The sequence below is a fragment of the Dermacentor albipictus genome, chromosome 3 (genome assembly GCF_038994185.2).
Source record: "Dermacentor albipictus isolate Rhodes 1998 colony chromosome 3, USDA_Dalb.pri_finalv2, whole genome shotgun sequence".
NCBI lineage: Eukaryota > Metazoa > Arthropoda > Arachnida > Ixodida > Ixodidae > Dermacentor > Dermacentor albipictus.
In genome coordinates, this window is record NC_091823.1 from 59466538 (window position 1) to 59489889 (window position 23352).

The 23352-nt window shown below is 46.0% G+C and overlaps 1 protein-coding gene across 1 annotated transcript in view; it reads left to right on the plus strand.

Annotated features, from left to right (window-relative positions):
- The first annotated feature begins 18952 nt into the window (after nt 1-18952).
- The window catches only part of LOC135898815 (dentin sialophosphoprotein-like), a 34665-nt gene continuing 30265 nt past the window's right edge, over nt 18953-23352 (plus strand). The window contains exon 1 of the mRNA XM_070536445.1: nt 18953-19281. Within this exon, the coding sequence (XP_070392546.1) occupies nt 18953-19281 (329 nt within the window). The remainder of the gene's footprint in view (nt 19282-23352) is intronic.

The window sequence follows — 23352 nt, forward strand, 5'->3', positions numbered from 1 at the left end:
TTTTTTTATTTCTCCCACTGTTACTTTCTGCGAGTGACTGTTACTTGCTGCGTAGCTGAGGTCGCAGTACCTTAAGGTGATCGATTTTCGGAAAAATACCCTGCCTTATACTCTAGTTTCTCACTTCGCATGTGACACTGATTGCTTTGTATTCATTTGCAGCGATCGAAAGCACTATTGAAAACGCGGATGCTATTCCCTGACAGATAAAACTTTTTCTGTGGGTATTGGAAATTCTTCTCAACAGCCACGGATAAGAAAAGTGTAGTGCAGTAAGAGCATGTATCTAGCAGATTTCCCAATGCCAGGGTTAGTATACCCCGTTTAGTACTGCCGCCTCCATTAAAGTGCCTAGATTTAAAAATTTTTTTTTGTTCTGACAAGCAAATTCTGTCCTGGATAAGCGCATTGTGGTAGCGCCAGAATTCAAAAAACATCGGGCGTTTCACTCTGTGAGGGTGCTTGATCAGCGAAGCTGTTTAGCACATGACACGGAGATGGCACATAATTTTGAACAAAGGTATGAACTTGTTGTCTTGATGGGTGGTCATCGAGACGAAAGGTACGCACACTCATTTATTGACCTGATTGGTGGTCATTATTTCACTCGCAACTGTAATCACATTCATTGACAATGTTAAATCGATGCACGTGCGTCGCTGGGTAGTCGGTTGGGCCGTATCGACGTGGCACCGGAAGAGAGATGCCTGCAACGCGGAACGCGTAAACCACTCCCTTTTTAGTACCGACACACCCACATTGAAATCAACGACCATAGGGGTAGTGTCATCGCAGCTAATTCACGCGAAGTGAGTAGCCATGAAACCTTACGGGACTACGAGTCACTGAAATTTTTTGCTGTCCAGAGGGCCCGTGAACGAGCGCAGAGGCATGGTATCTCTGTTCTGACATGGGACTAGCCAACGGCTGGGTAGGGACTCCCTAGCAGGCCCCCTGCCTAGCTCCTCAGGGCCCCAATAAACTCGTTTACTACTACTACTACTACTAACGGGAGCATGAATGCATATGGGGGTATGGGCCACTGATGATGATACTTTTTGTTCAGAGTACAAAAATGCACGGAACCCTATTCATACACAGCTTCGCTGGAAAACTCTCGCCTATGGAGCTTTGGTCACTCATTATGGAACCCCATGTGGTCTGAATTAATCATTCTCCAGCGCCACATCGATATACCCCATTTGTTGCTTTCGGGTGTCAAACCTCATGAACCAGTCGATGACACATGCAGCATTAATGGTGAAAACTGTAGGGACAACAATGGATAAAATGAGGATTATCGCATACGAATGGCATTGCATGCCCTATGTATTCGTTACAAAATACAAATATATGTAGTATGCAGAGGAAACATCTGGGAACTGGCACTGCGACGTAGTGTATGTCATGACTAGTATGGCACGCTATAACTGAAAACAGCAGTTACAAAGCCCCGTTCCATCGCACAGTGTTTTTCTGTGGGATATGCCTCGTCAATACAACACGGAGATGTGATGCATCGATGGAATACCTGATATAATCTCCCTACTATTGTCGCGCCACGGCCTTAATGACACAGTCGTCGTATAATGTGCTATCTAAAGACGGCGTCGAGTTACAAAGTAACCACCATAATCGTCGGCAACTGTACCGTATCGGCTGCAACTTTAAGTCCTCTCTCACACTTTACGAGATGTTGCTGCGTCGAGTCAGCGCAATTTATTTTACAGTGATAGCCGTTAAGTGCTCTCCGCCGCACTCTAAATGTTGATGTTGGTCTCTCACGTGGATAATATAAATTGAAATAAGAAAAAGAACTAAATCCAGCCAGATTTTCTCAGGATACTAAGCTGGGACTCTGAATTGCTAGACGATCGAGCGCTCTAATGCAACAACGACACCTGCTCATTCAAACGTGCATAAGGAATGTACATGTGTTGAGTGGCTACAGATATACATAGCGCTCTGACGCTTCGCCCTGCAGACGGTAAAGGGCTACAGATGTGGAGAATGGTACCGTGCTGCCACAGCACAACTCGTCATGGATTTCAGTGGTTATAAAGCATGCCTCAGTGTGTCCAAATGATTCAACACAATAGTCATTGTTGCATGAGGTGTATTTAAAGTGCGTGCAACTATCGTTGTCAGTGTACTGCGGATTGTGCATGATTGCATTGGACAAACTTTAATAAAAGCTCTGCAGGACGCACGTCCGCGTGGAGCGGGCGTCTCCCACGCAAGGACCGACCGGGAGTACCTGGCCGCCGCTGTGCAAGCCTGCTGGGCAGCCCATTACTGGTCTTGTAGGAGCAGGCTTCGTAGGGTCTTCTGCCACTTCTCGGATTAAAAGACATGACTGCTCATGCCTTTTTTTTTCTTAGAACAACTAATTTGTGACCATATATAGAGTATTAAAAATCTAGCGCCACGTTCTTATTCCACTCCATATATACCGCCTTACGAGGCACACCGAGGTGAACGACCGCTCAAGGCTTCAAAAGGAGACTAGGCTACGGCAGTGAAACATTCGATGACGTAAAGCTAGACGCTCGCCTTCGCTCACGCTTTTGCGGTGGTCGTCGGGGCTCTCGGTCAGCGAGCCGTCTGGGAAGCCCACCTGGCCCCACCCAGTGATGTGAACCCTGCGGCACCGACGCAGTCTAAGCGCCGGTGGCGAGCGCTGGTGTATAGCCGCGGCGTCATCGACCGCCCAGGAGAGCTAGCCAGTGTCCGCAGGACGTGATCAGCGTTCGGTCTGGCGAGCTGCGCCCCCCCCCTCCCTCTCCCTTCCTTTTTCCCTCCACGCAGTACCACCACCTCGGCGGCGGTGCTTGGCCGCTTCCTACTTCCGGACAGATTTCGCAGAACCAGAGGAAACATCGAGTCAGCTATATAGGTATACTGCCACCAAATCACCGAAGAAGACAAAGGAGAAAAAAAAAGCGGATGATGCGGTGCATGGATGTGCCCATCGCTCGAGACGCCAATGGTGGGCGATCGCCTGATTAGTTGGGGTTTGCTGGCAGCCATTTAGAACGGTCGCTGTGCGCCTTTACCGATTTAATTTTCTTGCTCGTCTAGCCTTTTCGTTCGTTTCCCTCCATGGCCGCATGTTTCTGCTTTGGTTCGTTGCAAAAGCCTGTCCCGGCCTCCCGTGGCGCAGCACGGCTGCATGATGTCTCTCTGTGAACTGAAATTAAAGGGAATCCTTTGTGTCTACGAACCATGAAAATTATTTTCTAATGGAGACAAATACCAGTAATTTCGCCTGTGTATATGGAGACCTACGACACTGGGGTATTGCTGGGAAAGACTATCAATGTTCCTTCTTTTTTTTTCACTTTTCTGTTTGGGAGGCTACTGTTCCCAGGGCTCAAGGATTCAGTTTGTTTATCCTGCCAGGAAACACCACAGAGAAACTGGTAAAGTCAATTTCGTGCAAGAGCGCGTTATGTGGCTATTTGTTGGTTGTAAATAGTGTTTCCAAGGACGACAGTGTGGAGGGCTGACATGTCTATAAGGCATTAGGAAAGCAATGCGCGACTGCTGTCGCCCTAAGTATCAATGCATCTCCTTTAGATTAACAAAATAAGGATAAGATACACATCGCAAGAGTATCTGCATGAGGAAGCCGAACACAAGAGTTGAATACACTGTTTCGAATATAAAGGGTGTCCCAACTATCACGCACTAAGATTTAAAAATATGCGAATTTGACGTAGCTGGACAAAACCAATGTAATGTTGTTTACCATCGCTTGTGGTTACTCAGATTATTGTTTTTTGCATTCGGCCTAACTGCATAATTAGTCTTACACAATTAATCAATTTCTTAAATATCTTAATTAGATGGAAAGTGTCAACGAGAAAATGGCAGAACAACATGAAAAACTCCCGATACAGCTAGGGTTCTGGCACTCAATACTTGCTACACAAAAGTGTTTTACCGTGCGTGGAAGAAGCCCGCGAATACACGCAAAATTGCCGCTTCTGGCCGCTCGAGGCACTTTGCGTGCATTCGCAAGCTTCTTTCATGCTTGGAAAAACACTTTTGTGTAGCACATATTGAGCACCGGAATGCTGTATCGGGAGTTCCTCATGTTGCTCTGCAATTTTCTCATTGACACTTTTTATCTAATTGTAATGTTTGAGAAGTTGCATAATTAATTATGACTAATTATGTAATTAGGCATAATGCAAAAAATAATCTGAGCATCTGCAAGAGACGGCAAACAACATTACCTTGGCTCTGTCCAGCTACGTGGCATTGGCATATATTTTACATCTTGGTGCATGAGCCACTTAAAATCTGTTGGGATGGCACGTAACAACCCACAATTTAAAATCTGTTGGGATCTTTTTTAATAAGACTATCTCGTGGCTTCATAATGTAGTTTACTTACAACACTTACCACGACAAGTCGCTAGGATTATCCGATACTCCAGTTAAACCTTTCTCTCGAAATTCAAGCTCTAATAAATGTTTGTTTGTTTAAAGTAACTTGTCTGTGGTTAGTACTTGTGAATGGAAGCGGGCTTTGCAGCGTATACATTATTGTGTACCAATTACACCGTGAGCCATGGTCTAACTGGGTCTGTCACAATGCTAAATACGTTGTGAATATATAATCCTGCATGCACGCTGCAGTGGAATGTTGTGAACTGTTGGCAGAGCGCAGACTCTACAACACGAAAACTAAAACTCTCATTTAGCACCGTAAGCTACAACCGTGTCTTACACTCTTTAGAAATGTATGAGTTCTTCCCTGGATTTAATGCTACACCCGCCTGGAAAAGCAAAATATCCAATTAACGGTATCAAATGGCCTACCCATCCCGATAGTAGAGAAAATCCGGGTACTAGGAATGATGATAGAGCATAAGGGTGGCAATGGCGAAGCACTTCGCAAGATAACGGCAAAGGCCACCAGCACGATGCAGCTCATTCGACGCATCACCAACAAACACGCGGGCATGCGCGAAGGCAGCGTCATCCGACTCATACAAGCCTTCGTCATTTCCCAGATAAGGTACACGGCAGCGTTTCACAACTGGACGGTTGCGGAAAAAAACAAGCTCAACGCGCTCATACGCAAGGCGTACAAATGTGCGTTGGGACTTGCGCCTGGAGTTAGCACCACCAAGCTCTTAGAACTAGGCCTACTCAATACGCTCTAAGAACTCGTGGAGGCGCAACAAGTGTCCCAACTTGAACGCCTATCCAAGATCCGCCCGGGCGGACATGTGCTTGAAAATCTCGGCATCACATACCACTCGCAACACGGCGTCAAAGTAGACATTCCAAGACCCATACGCGAGCAACTATACGTACCCCCATTGCCTCGCAACATGCACCCCCAACACCACACGGGGAGGCGTAAAGCCAGGGCACAACAAATGAACAAAAGTTACTCTAATGACAAGGAGGCGGTCTTCACCGACGCAGCCCGCTATCGAGACAGGAAGAGTTCCGTGGCAGCAGTTACTAGCCACCGAGGCAACCACCTCACGAGCGTCACCGTGAACACGGCACATGCCGAAGCGGCAGAGGAAGTGGCCATAGCACTGGCCCTCACACAAACCAAAGCTACATACGTGATCTGTGACTCGCAAACGGCAATTCGCAATTTGGCAAATGGGCGCATCTCGCAAGAGGCGTATCAGATACTCCAGCGACATCCCATACACCAGGGAGAGGCCGACGTTGATAACCGAAAGCATTTGCTATGGATCCCGGCACACACTGGGATGAGCACCCCCAACGAAGCGGCTCACGGCGTTGCTCGAGGCCTGACTCACCGAGCAGCATCGGAGGAAGAGCCCCCGCGGGGTACTGCAAACGTCTGGGCATGGGAGGATCGTATGACCACTTTTCACGACATCACGGCACACTACCAATTACAAAGACGCATATACCCATTCCCTCACGCTATGTTAGACAGGACGCAAGCAGTACACTTCAGACAATTACAAACAGACTCTTACAGAAACCCCAGACTCATGCACGCCATGTATCCAGACATGTACATTACAAACAGATGCACATCGTGTGGCGAGGTTGCCACACTAAATCACATGCTATGGGAGTGTCGGGACCTAACAACCAAGTAGGGCAGTGCCGACCCCTCCGTCTCTTCCACCGCCAGCCTCCAGTCACGCTGGATGACCGCACTGCTCAGCTCTTACCTGACATCACAACTCTGGGCCGTCCAGCGAGCCGAGGAAGCCGCTTCGAGACAAGGTCTCGGAACCGCGTCCGCGGCGGGTGCCCAGACCCACTAAAAGACGCCGGACTCAAATCTTGCTGATTTGAAATAAACGTTTACGCTCTCTCCCTGGATTTTCAACAAAGCCGCATTAACCGACGGTATACCTACTGACCGACGTGGAAATAACAAAAAGCAGTTCTCTGCATAATGAGTCCTGTAACCCTGCAGTTATTTATGGAGACATATAAAATTACGTATTTTCAAACGTCCTGCGTCTGTGTGATGTACGCTTGTTAACACATCCGAACTTCTTCATTCGAAGTTCTCCGGTTTTATGAAGACATCATCGAAAGAACTAACTTACTCCAGTTCCATATTTTCAAGTCACTTTTCAGGCCCTCATGAACTTCTACAAAATTACAAAATGGTGCAGGCCCTTTCAGAAGCAGTGAAGCAAGAACACCAATGTTCCGAAAGCAACGTGCGTTACAGCATACAATACGATGAAAGCATCAGCAAGCGTAGTCGAAACAAGAAATAAAGAGCTGTACCAATAGAACATAAAGAGTGTCTTAAATCAAATGGCAGACTGGTTCATAAATGGAAAAAAAGGACATGGAAAATATTTCGTCGTTCATCGCATACTGCGACATGAGCACATGTACGCCGAAGGTTTCAAACGAAATGTTTATTGAATGAATGAATGAATGAATGAATGAATGAATGAATGAATGAATGAATGAATGAATGAATGAATGAATGACGCAGTCCTCTGTGCCGCATATTAGGCAGGTAAAAGTGCAACAAACAAGAAGCTTATAACAAAAACCAATACAACTGTGCAAAAGAACTTGACAAAAATTTTTTTTATATGTTTTAATCTCAATCGCATATCTGGAGACCTGCTTTAAGTTAAAACGTTACAGCAGTCTTTGGAGGTCAACATTGTGCTGCGACGACCGCACACGGTAAACAACCTTTAGCACGGCATCGCCCAGCGCCAGCGAACGGTCAACAAGATCCGGTGCTTTTTGCAGGCATTCATTACATATGCTTGTGTCAACATCGCCGATATTGTTTATCGTTTGCGCAGTCGTTTTGCTTGGCGAACGCTATTTGCGTCCTTCTCGATGGTCTCGACCACGGCCCGTTTTCGCGGGCCAATAGGTAACCCTGCTTATGACCCTAGTTGCGCGTAAAGCGTGCATGGCATCCTCGGAGTTGCCGTACTGGTATTTGCTCGGAATAAGTGCTCTGCGAACACATTTGGCACCTTAATGACGACGGTATTTTTTTATTCGTAGAAGTGTTTGTTGTTGGCCAGCGCATTTCCTTCATTTAGTTTAACTAAAGATTTTTTCCGGGAGGAAACAAACGTTTTAAACAAACAGAGCAATGACGGCTTTGATCATGTCAGGTGAAGCCGCCAGATCGTTGACAACATAATCATGTACTGCGCATTTCGCAACGCTGGCAACCCATCCGAGCCCATACTAACCCAAAGCTTTTACGCCAGAATTCTTCGTAAGAAAAAATTCTAGCCAACCCTGATGCAGGACATATCATCAGTGAAGGCGACTGGCCAATCGAAAAGTGCACTTACGAACGAAAAGCTTTGTGAATTTCGCCCCTGGTCCCAGCAGAGAGCAAAACAAAAATGTAAACATGTTAGTGTATGAGAGATGCGACTGTTGTACAGCAGCGTACGTGCGTTTTCGCAATAGAAATGCACCATCATTCGCGTATTCCGAACCCAGCTTTGATGCACACGGCATTTCCGTGTCGTGATCTGGCAGTCTTCAGTCAACTGCCTGGCATTTCAGAGTGGGCGTGGTAAAAGCGGACGAACTGAGCTCCATGCTTTACGTTATGTAGACACGCTGCGCTTATTGATCCTCTTATTACGACGCGCACTGCTGCGTCTGGTCCGTTGTCCCGCCAGCACAACGCTATTTCTTGCTCGCACGATGAGTGGCCTTTGAATCTAAACATTTCCGTTTCATTCATGAGATCTGTTTCTCCTTCTCCTGGAGCATTCACTATCATCTCGTTCGTTAAGTCGCTATCAGCTGGCGTACGGGCAAAAAACTAAGGAAGAAAAAGGCAGCTTTGGTTCATTAAAGACACTAGGGTTCATTAGCTTTGAAGAAGCATTCACCATGTTGGAGTGGGATTTGGGTCATTGCACTTTTTAATTGTCATTTTCATGGCGTACATATGTTGAAGCTTGTGGGTAAGACGTTGGTTTATCTGTGTTATAGTAAACAATAAATAGAAAACGACATGAACTTGCATAAGCGTTGCAACCAGTGCCACAGCCCTTCTAAATTTGTCGGTGTTGCTACATCCGTCGAATTTGGGTTCGCGAACGCCTTCGCCCCTGTAGCACCTGTCGCAACGTGGCTGCAGTCACTAGGAGACGAAAGTAGTCCGCTGACCTTAGTTACACTTCCATTTTGAAGAAAGCTCGGCCGAACAGGTGCGCAAAGCATTAATCGGGACCCGTCTTTGTTCGAACCACGGTACTTCTACTCTTGGAGCAGCGCCCCAGCGCTCCTCTCAAGGTCTGTCGGTTCGCATGCGCTGACCCGGCTCTTTTGCGTAGGAAAAAAGGAGGAAGCCCAATTGCCTCTAAGCATGCAACGCACCTTCAAGGCCGAATGGTACTCGAATGGCTCGCTCCCTCGTTTTTACGCTAATCGTTCACCGAATGCTCGCAGTGAGCGCACCGCGACTCCCAGCGACCCTCCAGGTACCTGCCACGTGCGTGCGCTTTGTCGTTACGCATTCTAAGGAGAGCAGATAAAGGGTGGGCTGTGCCTGCATATACGCGCTTCGGTCAAACCAGAACTGGGTCGGTGTCTCGACCTCATCGTCATTTTTAGGCATTTGTTGCTAGTCCTGCACCTCTGTAAGCTCAAAATGGTTTCGTTGGCCTACGTATGCGCTAAAACGTGCTTCAACGCCATTACGCCATACTGTTTGTTACGTCTGAGTAACTTAAGCAAGTGCAGACAAACTAGTGCTGTCCGGGTCATTACAATGGCAGAATTATGGAGAACGTAGTTTTATGCGGAGCTGGTATAAATGTTGGAAAGTTGTTCGGTAGATGGGCACTTCAGCTTGTGGCACAAATATCAGCCTTAACGTGTGCATGTGTGTTGAATAAGAGGACCGGTGAAACAGATATCATCGGAAGCCTGATAGCTGAAATAGGCAAATATCGCGTGCGTACGTACATGGAAAGCGACGAGATATCTCACAATGATACCTCGATGATATCTTACAATGTTCGATGATACCTCACAATAACATTTATTTTTTGTTCATTCTCAGTGAAAGTGGCCTGACTGATTAACATTACGCTTATTGTGGTGTCTCATGGGGTTGGGCTTAGAGGACCACTCTTTTCAATTTCGCCCTGTAGGACTAATACTACATATGCCCTTCAGCTTTCATGCCACTCACATCAAGAGAAAGCTGATTTCCATTGAGCAACTTTATTAAGTTTATCACTCAGAAAAGATAGAGATCATCAGTCACTTCTATGCACACCACTCTTTTTTAGTGTTTCTCTGCTAAAATCCCCTGATGATGCCGAACATACGCGAGAATCATCTCTACAGGCCACTAAGCGTGGAAGCCCTATAGCACTCCGAGTTTGTGTCGGCCTTTCTCGATGTGTTTCTACAGCCGCGAGAATTGTGATTGCCTAAGACGCGGTATCTACACCACATAGCCATCGAAGCTCTCATAATTCACATGTGCCGCCTGTGCTGCGACCAATATCACCACGTGATCTCTGTGACAACGCGAAGAAAACGCTCTGCGTTTTAAGGGATTGTGACTGCTGCCCGTGCATGCCTACACCATGCTCCACGCCCGCGGATAGACCACCATCGACTGTCTCCTGGTGCCTCAGGCACTCCGCCGCAAATTTTGGCGATCCTAGAATTGGAAAGAAGGCCGACTATCCACAAGTAGCTCCGAAACAAGTAACTTTCCAGCAGTTATATTAGGCCCATTGTGACTGCGTGTATGTATTTCATATGGTTCGGTTATACCGCAAAAAGCTCTTCCGATGCTTGGACATCCCATTAAAAAGCCGACCGCGTTAAAATTCACCTATACCACGACATCAATCGCATTGGAGCCTCAGGGGCACTGTTGCATTACATCCATCATCAGTCACCTTACCCGTTGGCCATATTTTGTAATTTCCAAGTGTTCCTACAAACTCTGCAGTCAAGCCCACGTCAAGGCGTTCATGAACAGATGTTATCCATAATTGTAGAATCTCACCACCGCGCTGTCAATAAATATGTAATGGACACAGAATCAAATTTCAGTGGTTACAGGTTCATTGAGGCATTATCGGCAACGAAAGAGCCGAGGAAGCAGTGCGCTCCGGCCACAAGGTTTAGCGTGTGCCTGCGTCGTTGTGAAGGCTTATTGCAGCGCCGGCTAGCTCGCCTACTTGCATTCGGCAGCAGAACTGATGGTTGGGCGAGTTACTGAGTATTCATGGTGAAATTTGTAGCGCACACAATAGACAGAGATGCAAAGAAGTTGGACACACGAGCGCTTACTCACAACTGTTTATTTTTGGAAAGAGACAGAACATGAAATTGCCAGCTATCTCCACTGAGCATGTGCAAAACTGGTCATCAATTTTTATACAAACAGTATACAAAGGTTCAAGCAACATTAAAGAGTACAAATTCTTTGTCAGCAGAGCAACCGATGATTGAATGACGTATATTTCAGCACACCTTCTAATATGAAACGCTTCTGCAATTTCACGTGTTTATTTTTATCCGAAAACAAAATATCAGTGTCAGAAAATACCGGCTAACAATGGCATAAGTTACAATGGTCAGACAGGTGCGATTGATTTTCTTTTCCGAGAGGATCTTGATGATCTTTTAGATGAGTGTTTATGCACCGACCGGTTTCTCCTACGTTCATGTTGCCACGTGTTAATGGCATTCACTACACAACACTTATTCTGCATTTCGGGATTTTTTGCTATTCTTTAAAACCGCAGCTGCATTTTATTTTTATAGTGTCAAACTTTTTTGAAGCAGCTTGACACAGTTTTTGTACCTTGTTAGGTACCATGTTTTGTACCTTGTTGTACCTTGTTTTGTACCTTGAGCGCTGAAAACCACTTCAACGCCATACCGGCTGGCAACAGTCCTTAGCCCATGTGAAAAATAATGAACGCAACGTACAACCGCAAGGCGTTTTCTCTCCATGCTACGCCTGTTCCTTGAATCTATTGTGTGTGCGCGCAGTTTACTATCTTATTACCGTCTCTGCCGCTCTGCCAATAATGCGTTCCGGGAATCCCACTGAAGCTAATCTTGTTACCTCCTGAGCAAAGGTTGTCAAGAGGGCAACTCTTGCAGAAGGAAGAGTGGTACGTCTTGGGGAAAATTTTATTCCAGAAGCAGACAACAACATTCTGCAGCTTGGGCCAAAGTTGGCACTGGAACCAGCGCTGTGTCCAACCGCGAATCTGGCAGCATCGAGAGGCGTCTCCCGACTGGTTCCTGAGGAAGAACGTGCAAGGTGTGCTTCTGAATGTGTTGTGGCTATCGCGAAGGCAAAAAACTACTTGTGCAAATCCCAATAGGCTCAACCTAGTAGCAGGGGGCTTGGCTCCTAGAGGGCTACGTGTTCTTATGGCCGATAAGGAACGACGTTTTGTTGTCCTACCTGATGGCATGTTTGGTCAAACAGCCTGTGAAGCTGCTGATAAGAATTTCAAGAAAATAGATGTTAAGCATGCTAAAGAAAAACAGTGCGGTAGAGATTTATTTTTTTCCTCAATTTAGAAAGTATATGTGTCTGTGTCAGGAAGGTGAAGGGCCTACATCTTGAAGTGTTTTTTTTTTAATGCAAGACGCACAAACATGGAGAGCCATTCAGAGCCATTGTCGCTGAAAGAAACACGTGGAAGCAGCAAGTAGCATTTTTTATCCAAAGAGAGCGTTCCACGTTAAGAATCTCAGACCCGTTAGCAATCTGTAATTCTGAGGCGGTTGTTCAATATCTGAGGGAAGAGAAAACAAAGGGATGTGGCGCCGTCGGCTTTGACGCACAAGATTTATTTTGCTTGATTCCGCACACACAGTTGTTGAGAAGTGTAAAAGATCTGTATTTGTGAAGATAATAATGAAGTTTAGTTTAGAAATGATAGTGGAATACCTGTGAAAAGTTTTATGGAAGTACTATTGTTTTACCTTAGTTATATATTTGTCGGTTGGAATGACGCAATGTATTTGCAAAAATCTGGTATATGCATAAGTTCAAAGATAGCGCCTATGCTAAGCGAGATTTTCTTAGCTCGTGTGGACCGAAACGTTCATAGTGCACTAAAAAGGTTGGCAAAAATATTCCGAGGTTTTGATGACTATTTTGGTTATCTTCAATGGGGCTGAACAAGGCCACATAGTGGTAAGTGTAGTACAAATGTTTCGGGAAGGTAGCCTAGGCCTCAAGTTTACACATGAGATAGCTAAAGAAGACGAACTACAGTTTTTAGATTTGTATTTGCGATTGCTTCCCGACCACACATGCTGGATGTACAACCCTAGATCGGAAAAGCCTACATTACAGTACATATCAGGGCATTAAAAGATTGTAAAAAGTAGAATAGCAGTGTCGAGCCTTCGGGTGGATTTGGCAAAATTTTCTTGCCACCAACTGAAAGAAAGCTTTGCTCAGCACATAACACGGCTAGCTTCAGTGGGATTCCCGGAACATATTATTGGCAGAGAGAGAAAATAATGCAGAGAAAGGCAGGGAGGTTAACCAGAGGTAGTTCCGGTTGGCTACCCTGCGCAGGGGGAAGGGTTAAGAGGGAGAAAAAGAGAAACAGAGTAGAAGGGGGAGATAGAAAGGGAGACAAGCACGAACAAAGCGCGTACACTTCAGAGCGGTAGGGGGCGGCATTATTAGAGTCTGTCGTGAAGCCCCGTAGACCGCAAGAACATTGGCAGAGTGACAGAGAAAGTAATTGAGATATTAAAGGGTGCACAAACAAAAGATTCAAGGAACAGGCAGAGCACGAAGAGAAAACGCCTTGCGGCTTTACCTTACGTTCATTATTTTTCACGTGGGCTAAGGAATGTTGGCCGCCGGTTTGGCGTTGAAGTGGCTTTCAGCGTTCGTAACAAGGTGAAAAAACTGTGCAAAGCTGTTTTAAAAATGTTTGACATTAGAAAAAGAAAATGCAGCTGCGGTTTTAAACAAGATCCAAAATTCACACTATGCAGAATAGGTGTTGTGTGCCGGATTACGTTAACATATGGCAACATGTACGTAGGACAAACCGGTCGGTGCATAAACACTCGTCTAAAAGAATATCAACATTCTCTCGGAAAACAAAATCATTCGCACCTGTCTGACCATTGTAACCTATGTCACTGTGAGCCGATATTTCCTGACACTTGACATTTTCTTTTCGGATAAAAATAAACTAACATGTGAAATCACAGAAGCCTTCCATACTAGAAGGTGTGCTGAAAAATGCATCAGTCAACCGTCGGTTGCTATCACTGACAAATAATTTGCATTCTTGAATACTGCTTGAACCTTTTTAATCTGTTTATATGAAAATCGATGGCTAGTTTTGCACATTCCCAGTGCAGATAACTGGCGCTTTTATGTTCTGTCTCTTTAAAAAAATAAACAGTTGTGAGTAAGCGCTCGTGTGCCCACCTACTCTGCGTCCTTTTCTACTGTGTGCGCTACAAATTTCACCATGACCACTTGCATTTATTCACACTGAGAGAGAAAGAAACAAGTACACTGGACTTGCGCTATATGGAAGCTCACGCCCACCGCACCGCATTGACTGTTCGCCGACCTGCTCGTCGCAATGCATTAGAATATTGAACATCAGCGGAATGTGCCAACGCGCCAGTGTACTCGTTTAACCCTTCATAAATAAGTTATGTATTTTTAATGTATTATTTATTTATTTATTTATTTATTTATTTATTTATTTATTTATTTATTTATTTATTTATTTATTTATTACACTTACTTTCAACGCCCATAGGCATTGCAGAAAGGAGGGGTAGCACACAAAATATGTAGACAATAAAGAAATAAAATCTTATGCGATAGCGTGGTAGACTGCTGTTTTGAATGAAGATGCGTCTGGGATGTGTATGATGGAAATAGGAAGGTGGTTCTAGTTGACACGTGTGCGGAGTAAAAAAGAATTATGGCACCTTTTCGTTGGCGGGCTGGCACGCCAACTTTATATCTGTGGTCAGAAGGGGCTGAAACGTAGAAAGGTGGGGTATACAGTTCCTTCAGCCCATGGTTGTAGCGATGAACATGATGGTATAGGCAGAGGCGAGCATATTTGCGGCGTAATAAAAGATCTGGTAGATTCTGGGCCTTTTTCATAAAAGTTACTCAGTAATGGCGGCAATAGAAAGAGTAAAACGGTTTTACACGGTGTCGCTAGTGGCTGGGCGCCGCTTTTACCAACGCCAACTGTTCTTGTATCGGCATGAACGACACCGACTCATGCAACTTTCCGATTGCGACGAGACCACTGTACATATCCTCATCTATTATCCTCCTTTTCATAATGACATACAGGCTTTGTGTGCCTCTATAAGCCGACTATAAACTGTAGCCTGTATGCCCAACCAATGCACATTGTTGTATTTCAATGTGCCCGCAGAACCAGTGCGAGACAGCAGCTTAACGTCCTTCGTAGAAGCTGGCCTTCAATGTACGCCGCGGCTTAATCTCCGTCCTTCGAATGAATCGGTGAATTCCTCGATTAATCTAAATATCATCGAAAACAAAAACGTAAACGCGCGTCATTAGCGTACTGAGAACAGCCGCTTCCGCTGACAGCGTCGTCGTCGCGTACGTCCGCCCCGCGCGAAACGCCCAGCTTTTCATATTTTGCTTCCACTGAATTCATTGCCGCTTCCCCAGCGCCCCTTTCCCCCTCTCACTCCTTCCCGTCGGTGTGATCACACTAATGGGCTCAACCAAAGCGCGCTTCGTAGTTGGGGAGAATAGCGAGTAACAAGGTTGAAAAAAAAAGTGAAGCAGAAGCCAGTAGCCGAGAAAGTAAAGGAGAGGGGGCAGAAGTGCTGAAGGGGGAGGAAACGCGGTAGTCCCAGGTAGTCGACGCGGGTTCAGCGACCTCTGACCCAAATTTGCTCTCGGTTTTACCTTTCCCGCCGGCTGCTACATTATATCAGTAGCGCTCGTTGTTTCGCTCGAATCTTATTTTGTTTATCACTTATATGCGCGGTGACCAAAGCGTAGCCACCCTCTCATGCTTTACGTGGAGGTGGCGGCTGCGGCGGCTGTGGCGGCGGTAGTCTTGGGGAATGCGTTGGGCGCTCTGCTGAGAGAGGAAGGGAAGAGGGAAGCTTCCCTATGAGCGCGAGCCTATAGCCCGTCGCAGTGTCACGGTCTGCTGCCTGGCGGGCTCATGATGAATCTCGTCGCGTCTTCGGCCAAACGTGAATGCGCGGCCAGATCCCCGGTGCACCTTTCCTCCCTCTTTCCAGTATAGTGCCCTGTGGCAAGTTAGGCAGATGAACGCAACCGTGCATTAGTGAAGTCGAGAGTGGTAGGTATACTTGCTTGCGCAGGCTCGAACATGGTAAGCTTAATAGGTCGTATCCACTACGGCCTGGAAACAACCGCGTGACACGCTTTGCAACGGTTGACTACGAAACGCGACGACCAAGGCAAAGACTGCTACGGTCGCTCAACTTGTAATGACATGCAATTGTAATGTAACGTAAACTACTGATGCAGTTGGATTGATAAAATTCCTTGGTACACACGGCAGGAAATACATGGGCGGTCAATTCTTGCATGATTATTTGATTAGTTTTAGTGATTTTGTGCCCCAGGTTTTTACATTTGTGCTTTTCTTGATGAATGAGTTACATGCCTTACATCGCTCGCCGACATCCAAAGTGAGGCAGAAAAAGTAGGGACAGCCTCTCCTCATGAAACCGCAGTAAAGAAGGGCGCTTGGAATTCCATTTGTACTCTATAAGATTGGTACGTTGAAATCCAATGGTATAATTATCGAATCATTTCCCCAATTGTATAACTTTTTTAAGATGTTCAGATGCCTCTTCGTTCGTGTTGAACATCAAAGGGAGCTAAGGTTGTCATCTTTCTTTAAGTTATAATGCTTCATTTGTCAAAGCAATAATAATAAGAAAAAAAATTAAATTAAGAATTTCAAGCACCTTCCAGATGAATAAAAGGACAAGCAGAATAGGGTGAACAAATGTATGTTCCTCAAATACAAACGTGTGTGCTAGCCGATCAATCTATGCTTCGAAAAAAACAAAACGCTTGGGTTAGAGAGAGAGAGAGAGAGAGAGAGAGAGAGAGAGAGAGAGAGAGAGAGAACACTTTATTTAAATATAGAGAAGTTCTTTGGGACCAAAATATTCTCCTACACGCTACTCAACAAGGCACTCGCATATCAGATTGACCATTCCCGACACTATCTATGCATGCACGCGATATTTGCCTATTTCAGCTGTCAGGCGTCTGTTCATACCTGCATTCTATGAAACCAAAACTAGCTCATTTTTATTTGCTTTTGATAACAGTCAATAACGTGCAACAATGCGCCTTTACTTCGCCGGGATATCGGTAACTCTGCACCTGCAAGATAAAAAAAAGTTCCATCACTTGCTTTCTCTTATTTTCTCTCTCACTGAAATGACCCACGCAAAAGCAGGTGTTCTGAAAGGCAGACGTGCAAACACGGACGCAAGAAGGAATGAAAAAGACAATACAAACGCCACCTGGATTTGTGCTGTGTTTCCAGTAACATGATTACTTGCCAAATTGCTTTCAGTCGCTCTAAGACATGTGTTCTTCAAGGCATTGTACTCGTACTAATACTAACGACCTGCGGACAAATGCTTTTTTTTTTCAGGTAATTTTTTCTTGTTGTTTTACTTGATGAGCAAAATGAATTTGCAAGAATTATTGAACCAGGCGGTTCGTCTACCTTAGTCGAGTACGAACGTATCGACAAGCGGACTTCCTCTTCATCATAACGACGAAGGGCCTTTCACTTGAAACGTACCGGCGGGTCCCAGAATTCTTTTTCTAGACTATATACGAGCTGTCTACTCGAAACACTGAAACCCGAAGAAGACGTTCCTGTAGCTGGTCTCACATAGTTACTGTACGTGTCTCCATCTTCATTCTAGCACTCCCCCTACACTTGATAAGCAGTCCATTTTTCTGCACATGAAGTGTACATATAAAAGTTTTTTTAAAATTACCTCTCTTCCCAGCTACATGGTGCACCAAGAACTTTACCTTGTAATAAAGATATGCAAACAACTCCAACCGACAGACTGCGTTTACGAACATTTTTTCTATCACTTTGTCTTTCCTATGGGGTATGAACTAAAAATGCTGACGCTAATTCTTTTAACCTGATACATCACTTTCTTGTCCACTTCTTTCCACAAAGATTTCAATCATGCCGGTAAAGTTTCACGACCACTCTATCTGCACGACGGCTTATACGAGGACAACAGTAAAAATGCTTTACGGCTCATTTATGACCCCAAATGAGAAGAAAGAGGAAGCGCATCTACGTTAGCTTTAACGTAGACATTAATATTGAGAAAGAACCAGGTAATCCAGTTGTCTGCACTTGTCTCTCTCTCTCTTTCTCTCTCTGCTAGAGAAGCTCAGTGAAGCTCATACATAAAGGGACGTTCATTCCTAGAATGCATAACTGGGACGGGTGACCCAGTAACCAATCCTGCATAGCGGCCCGGCAACTTTCTCGGAAAACAACTGGCTGCATAAGCCTCGGATGGGGAAAACCGCAGCAGCGCGCGACCACTTTACGCGCGCTCCGGAGCGTCCAAGCGTCGCAGTTTCGCTCTTCGCGCAGAAAAATTAAGTTCGCAAGCCGCGGTCGGAGTCCCGAGAGTGAAAGAGCTGAGAGAGGGAAAGAAAGAGCGAAGAGAACGAGAGGGAAGCAAAAAAGCATCGGAAGGTGGAAAGGTGAGCGCTCCGCGCCACCGACTTCCTTTTCGCCACAGCCACGGTTCCCTTTCTCCCTTTCGTACCGCTTCCCTCGCTTTTCTCTCGCCCAGGACGCTCCACGAACGGTGTAGCCGCTGCACCTCCGTTCCCTAGGAGACCGCGGTGCCACCGCCGTGGAACGGCGAAGCAAAGGGTTTCCAAGCCAGTGCAGCGCTTGTCAGTGTCGAAGTTCGCTCTAGGTGCGAGTCGGTAAGCGCTTGATCGCCGCGTGGTGGTGCCGTGTTGGGAGAAAGGCTCGTTGCAGACGGGACGCCGGAAATTGAGGCATGCACGACTGCTCTTATATGGAAAGCATGTTACGGCAACTAGATCGCTGCTATTCGCAGCCTTAAGCGTTCGCTGCTCGATGTCAAAGTTTCTCATACCCGTTGGTGGGGGTCGTGGGCCGCCTAGCATTCTAATGTGTCAGTAATGAAACGTGCACGTCGAAGACTTGCGCAATACCATCAACAACGGCGGCCGTGACTCCTCAACGCCGAGCGCCGATCACGTACCTTTGTCCGGGTCGCACGTCAATGTGTTGCAACCACCGCTCCTGCGTTGAATAAGAATACCCCCATTCGACGCGCTAGTCTCAACGGCAGGCAAAAGAGCAAAAGTAACGGTGATCGGCGTGAAGACAGGTTGCAGTGGGCGCGTTGTCAGATGGCAGCGACAAGCAGCGATGAGGACAGCAACAACCACCGGATTCCGCGGATCGCGCTGGCTGAGATGCCAGACTCGCGCTGGGTGTACATGTTTCTCAATGGTGACGAACACTTCGAGCCGCTCAGGACGTTGGTGAACCAGAGGCACTACCGCAGCCTCGAGTCGCTGCTCGAGAAACTCACAGAACGGATACGGCCCAGCTTCGGCGCCATCCGAAGCATCTACACGCCGCGCCAGGGGCACCGGGTCTCGTCCATCGACGACCTGCGCGCTAACGAGCGCTACGTGGCCGCTGGATACGAGAAGTTCCGACACTTGCCACACGGGTGAGTGCTGTAATAGGAGTGCACGGCCGCTTCAGGAGATGTAACGCACGAGTTTCATCTTGACGTTTTCCCTTCTTTTCTTTTCTTTTCTTTTCTTGGAGGAAAGCAGTAGTATGTGAGCGGATAGTGAGAGAGCCTAGGGGATAAGCTGGATAGTCTCAGCAGGGGAATTTTGCGCTGATGGTGAATCGGAAAGTTCCTGCAGATGCGTTCTAGCGGGAGGAATTATTCGCTGTAGGTAGCACGATATAAAAATAACCCATATTTCTAAATATAATAGTTACTCTTTAGCGCGACGATAGCTCATAAGCAAATCCGTTGTGAACGAGCAAGGAAGCCTTATGTTCAAATTCAAGCTTGCATCTTTCTGTGGCCCCATGTTTTGTTTAGTGAATAAATAGTAGATACAATACAGGTAACGTATGAACATTCATTAAATTCGTACGCGGAAGTGTTGGTTGTGGTTGTGGGTAGGTGGGGAGAGGAAAAAGAGGTTATATACTGCCACTGTAGTTATAAGATGCATGGTCATGTATTATTTATTGTTATGGTCTTTAAAATCCTAGACCTTCCTAACATGCCGATTGGTCGCTAGCAAGAGACAGAGAGCGATTGTCTCAAATCAAGTGTAGAAAATAATGAAATTCTAGGTTCCTACGGACCAAAACCCCGATATGATTATGGGGCATGCCGTAGTAATTAATTTTTACCACCTACAATTCTTCAACGTGCACCTAAATCCAAGTAAACGACCGTTTTTGACCGCTGCGGCCGGAGTCACATCACGCGACGTCGACCTCAACAGCGCAACACCATAGCCACAAGACTACTGCGACTGGTTTAAAACAACTTTCTAAAGAATAAAGTTATGCCTAATGAACGAGACAAGTATCATGTCAAACAGGAAAACAGGGTGGGGTAAACTGTGGCCTGCTCCGAACTTATTTCTCAGCGCTGTCTACAACTAGCCCCAACCCCCTCCTCCTCCCAATTCCGCTCACCACCCCTGCTGCTACCGCGCTGCATAGCACCGGAGACAAAATTTTGACGCTATGGAACATAGCAGATGTTGGGCCACACCGACTACAGATCTCTTTGCCTGATCTCATTGCCGTCTCACAGAAGTACCCCTAATGACTATTAAAGTTCTTGACACACACAAAAAAGATAGTGGCAAGTTCGTGAGGCCAGGTGCGAATAATAAGACATGCTTTGTTTGTTCGATCGACAGAATGATTGACTTCCACGTGTAAGCCTACAGTAAGACTATGACAAGGGCACTGCTGGTTTCGCATACAAAAATTCAGGATTCAGTTTTTATTTCGTAGCAGCAAGTTTATACCGGCAGATAATTCAGTTCCTTCGCACTTTAAACCTTCGTTCCTAACTGTACGCGATTGTTGAGCTCTCCTGGCCCCGTACACATCTGTAACAACACTGAAAGCAGGCAGGGATCATTATTGACCACAGGAATCGCTCGATGGGAGATTATGCTGTCTGGACATTGTTGCTTTTATTCGACTCGAGCAAACCTCCAAATGTCACTAGTGCGGGCTAACATATGCATTGGTATTGTGCAGCGAATGTCTGACATCGGTATTCTATCTCCTCGAAAATCAGTGGTTTCTTCTTCACGTTTTTACAGCAGCCTCCGTGTTTCATGAGTACTTTTACGAGTACGAGTACGTCCATATGTAACAAAATAAGGTTGACGAGTCAGCATGCCGAATATTGACACAGCCACAGTGAAGGTGAACGGAGACGACCTCATGTAATAATCTTTCTACGAAACGTTACCTCCTTTGTATATGGTCAATACAAAATAATTCGCTACGTCACCACTTCTGCTAGCATATAAAAAGGAAAGAAAAAGAAAAGAAAGGCCTGTGAACTTTTGCCGTTGCACTGAAAGGTTTCGAGGGTGTATATTGTCGTCTCTGCAGGTGCCAAACGTACTCAACTCAAGGCCACGGAAGCTCACTTGCTTGAACCGCATTCGAAATTAAATTAAATTATGGGGCTTTACGTGCCAAAACCACTTTCTGATTATGAGGCACGCCGTAGTGCGGGACTCCAGAAATTTAGACCAGCTGGAGTTCTTTAACGTGCACCTAAATCTAAGTACACGAGTGTTTTCGCAGTGAACCGCATTTCTGGAACCCTCAATACCGCTAGCGCTACTGCATACATGAAGCATTCTAAAGACGAGCGTCTAAAGTTACACACTTCAGAGTGTGCCATAAATACTTCGACTTCGGTGAAATTTTAAGTAGTCCACACTCGACACTGCAGTACGTGGTATATCAGAAACTTACAGAAAGGTGGATTGCCGAGTTAGATTTGCAGCTGCGTGTGTTGTGGACTGCAGTCTTTAGAGAATGAATGAATGACAGAGTAGATCTGTTGAAATTTCGGAAGACGTTACAAATAATTGTCGAGCAAATTTGATCGCGCTTGTCGGACTAAACAAAAGTGTGACAATTTCGGTCAAACATATTCCCGTGGTGAGATCCTCTAAAGTTGAGGAGAAACTTGAAAAGCAACAGCTTTGTTTTCCTTAATGGCCGAGGAATTTCGTACGGCTCTTAACATTGAATGCGCACACGACGAAGCATCATATTGTCTCACGGTGTTGATTGGTTGACTGTTGTCGCCATGACACATAAAAACAGCAAATGTCTGCTGCGCTGTCGCCCTTCATTACGAATGCATTACGGGCAACCAGTAACCAGCAGGTTCTCTGCTTCTTTCTTTCACCTTCTTCTTCCACTTGTTGTTTCCGCCAGTTCTTTTCTCCTACAACAATATTCAAGCGGAATACTGTCAATAAAAGTAGTATTTTCCCACGTCGCTGTCAACGCTAAGCAATGTCAGTGCTGGCCTGTCTGATCATGCAATCGAGCCAAACGAATGCGTCTAATTGGAGATGGCGAACGTCGCCTAAGACAGGTGCTCCAAGCCATGAGGGCAGACGCTCCCTTTTGGTACTTACCACGTGTTTTTCTGCATCGACCAGGGTATATCGACCCGAGCAGGGAACCACCCGAAAGCTGTCAAGGGCGACATATTTCTTTCTTGGGTGTATATAGGGAACCTTGCATTGATATTTTTGTGTGTTTTGTCCTTTGTGCCGCCTGTCATGCACCGGTGCGCCTTCACACGGCAGTCGGCCCAAAATCATTGACAAATGGCCACGCGGACGCCAGGAGTCGGCCTTGCTTTTCTAAGCCCACCTGCCGAGATCGATGCAGTGCAACAGCCTTTTTGCCCTTCTCTTTATTTTTGTGGAAGGGCTGCGTCTTGTGCTTTATTGTCCAGCGCCTGTTTGTGCGGGCGAGTTGAAGCAAATGAAGAAAGAGTTCTTTGAAAAGCAAGATTTCGGCGAATGGCTCATGCCCGAGCAACGAGGTCCGACTCATGAACGCCTTCAGATATAGCAGACTTCTATGATACGGTATGCCTATAATATGCAGTAGTGCGTATACCTTGCTTTGTGATGTTCTAGTGCTGCTTAATCTCAGAGCTAAACTATATTGCAAAGACATACAGCACACAAACATTAAGCTTAAACAACTGATTAAGGGGGGTGACCTAACAGGTCACTGACTCGTAAGGCACACGTAAAGCATTGCTCACGAAGAGTGTTCATTCGTCAGCAAGCACTGGACTGCGCATACTAGTGCGAACCCATACGCGTGAGCGAGAACGACATACATTCAAAACGACTGCTCCGGGCTAATTCAAGCAATTCGGGCCCATAAATGCTATCACGGTTATAGACAGCGGGGGAATTTCGTTTCTGTATAAGACCTACTCACATATGTCGCCTTCCATGCCAGTGAAGTTAGAATATTGGCGCTTGAGGTCAATATGGTTGAAGACATTTGTAGTGCTTCATTTCTTAAAAGCGCGCTTCTGAGACCGAATTCACGAACCTTCTTCATAAGTACTATTTCCCATTGGTCGGCCACCTTTGCTAACAATCTGTCCAGCGTCAGAATTAGGTGGAATTTGCTCTGGCGAACAATTCTATTTAAAGAGCTTATTGTAAGTACGGGCCCTCTTGTTTCT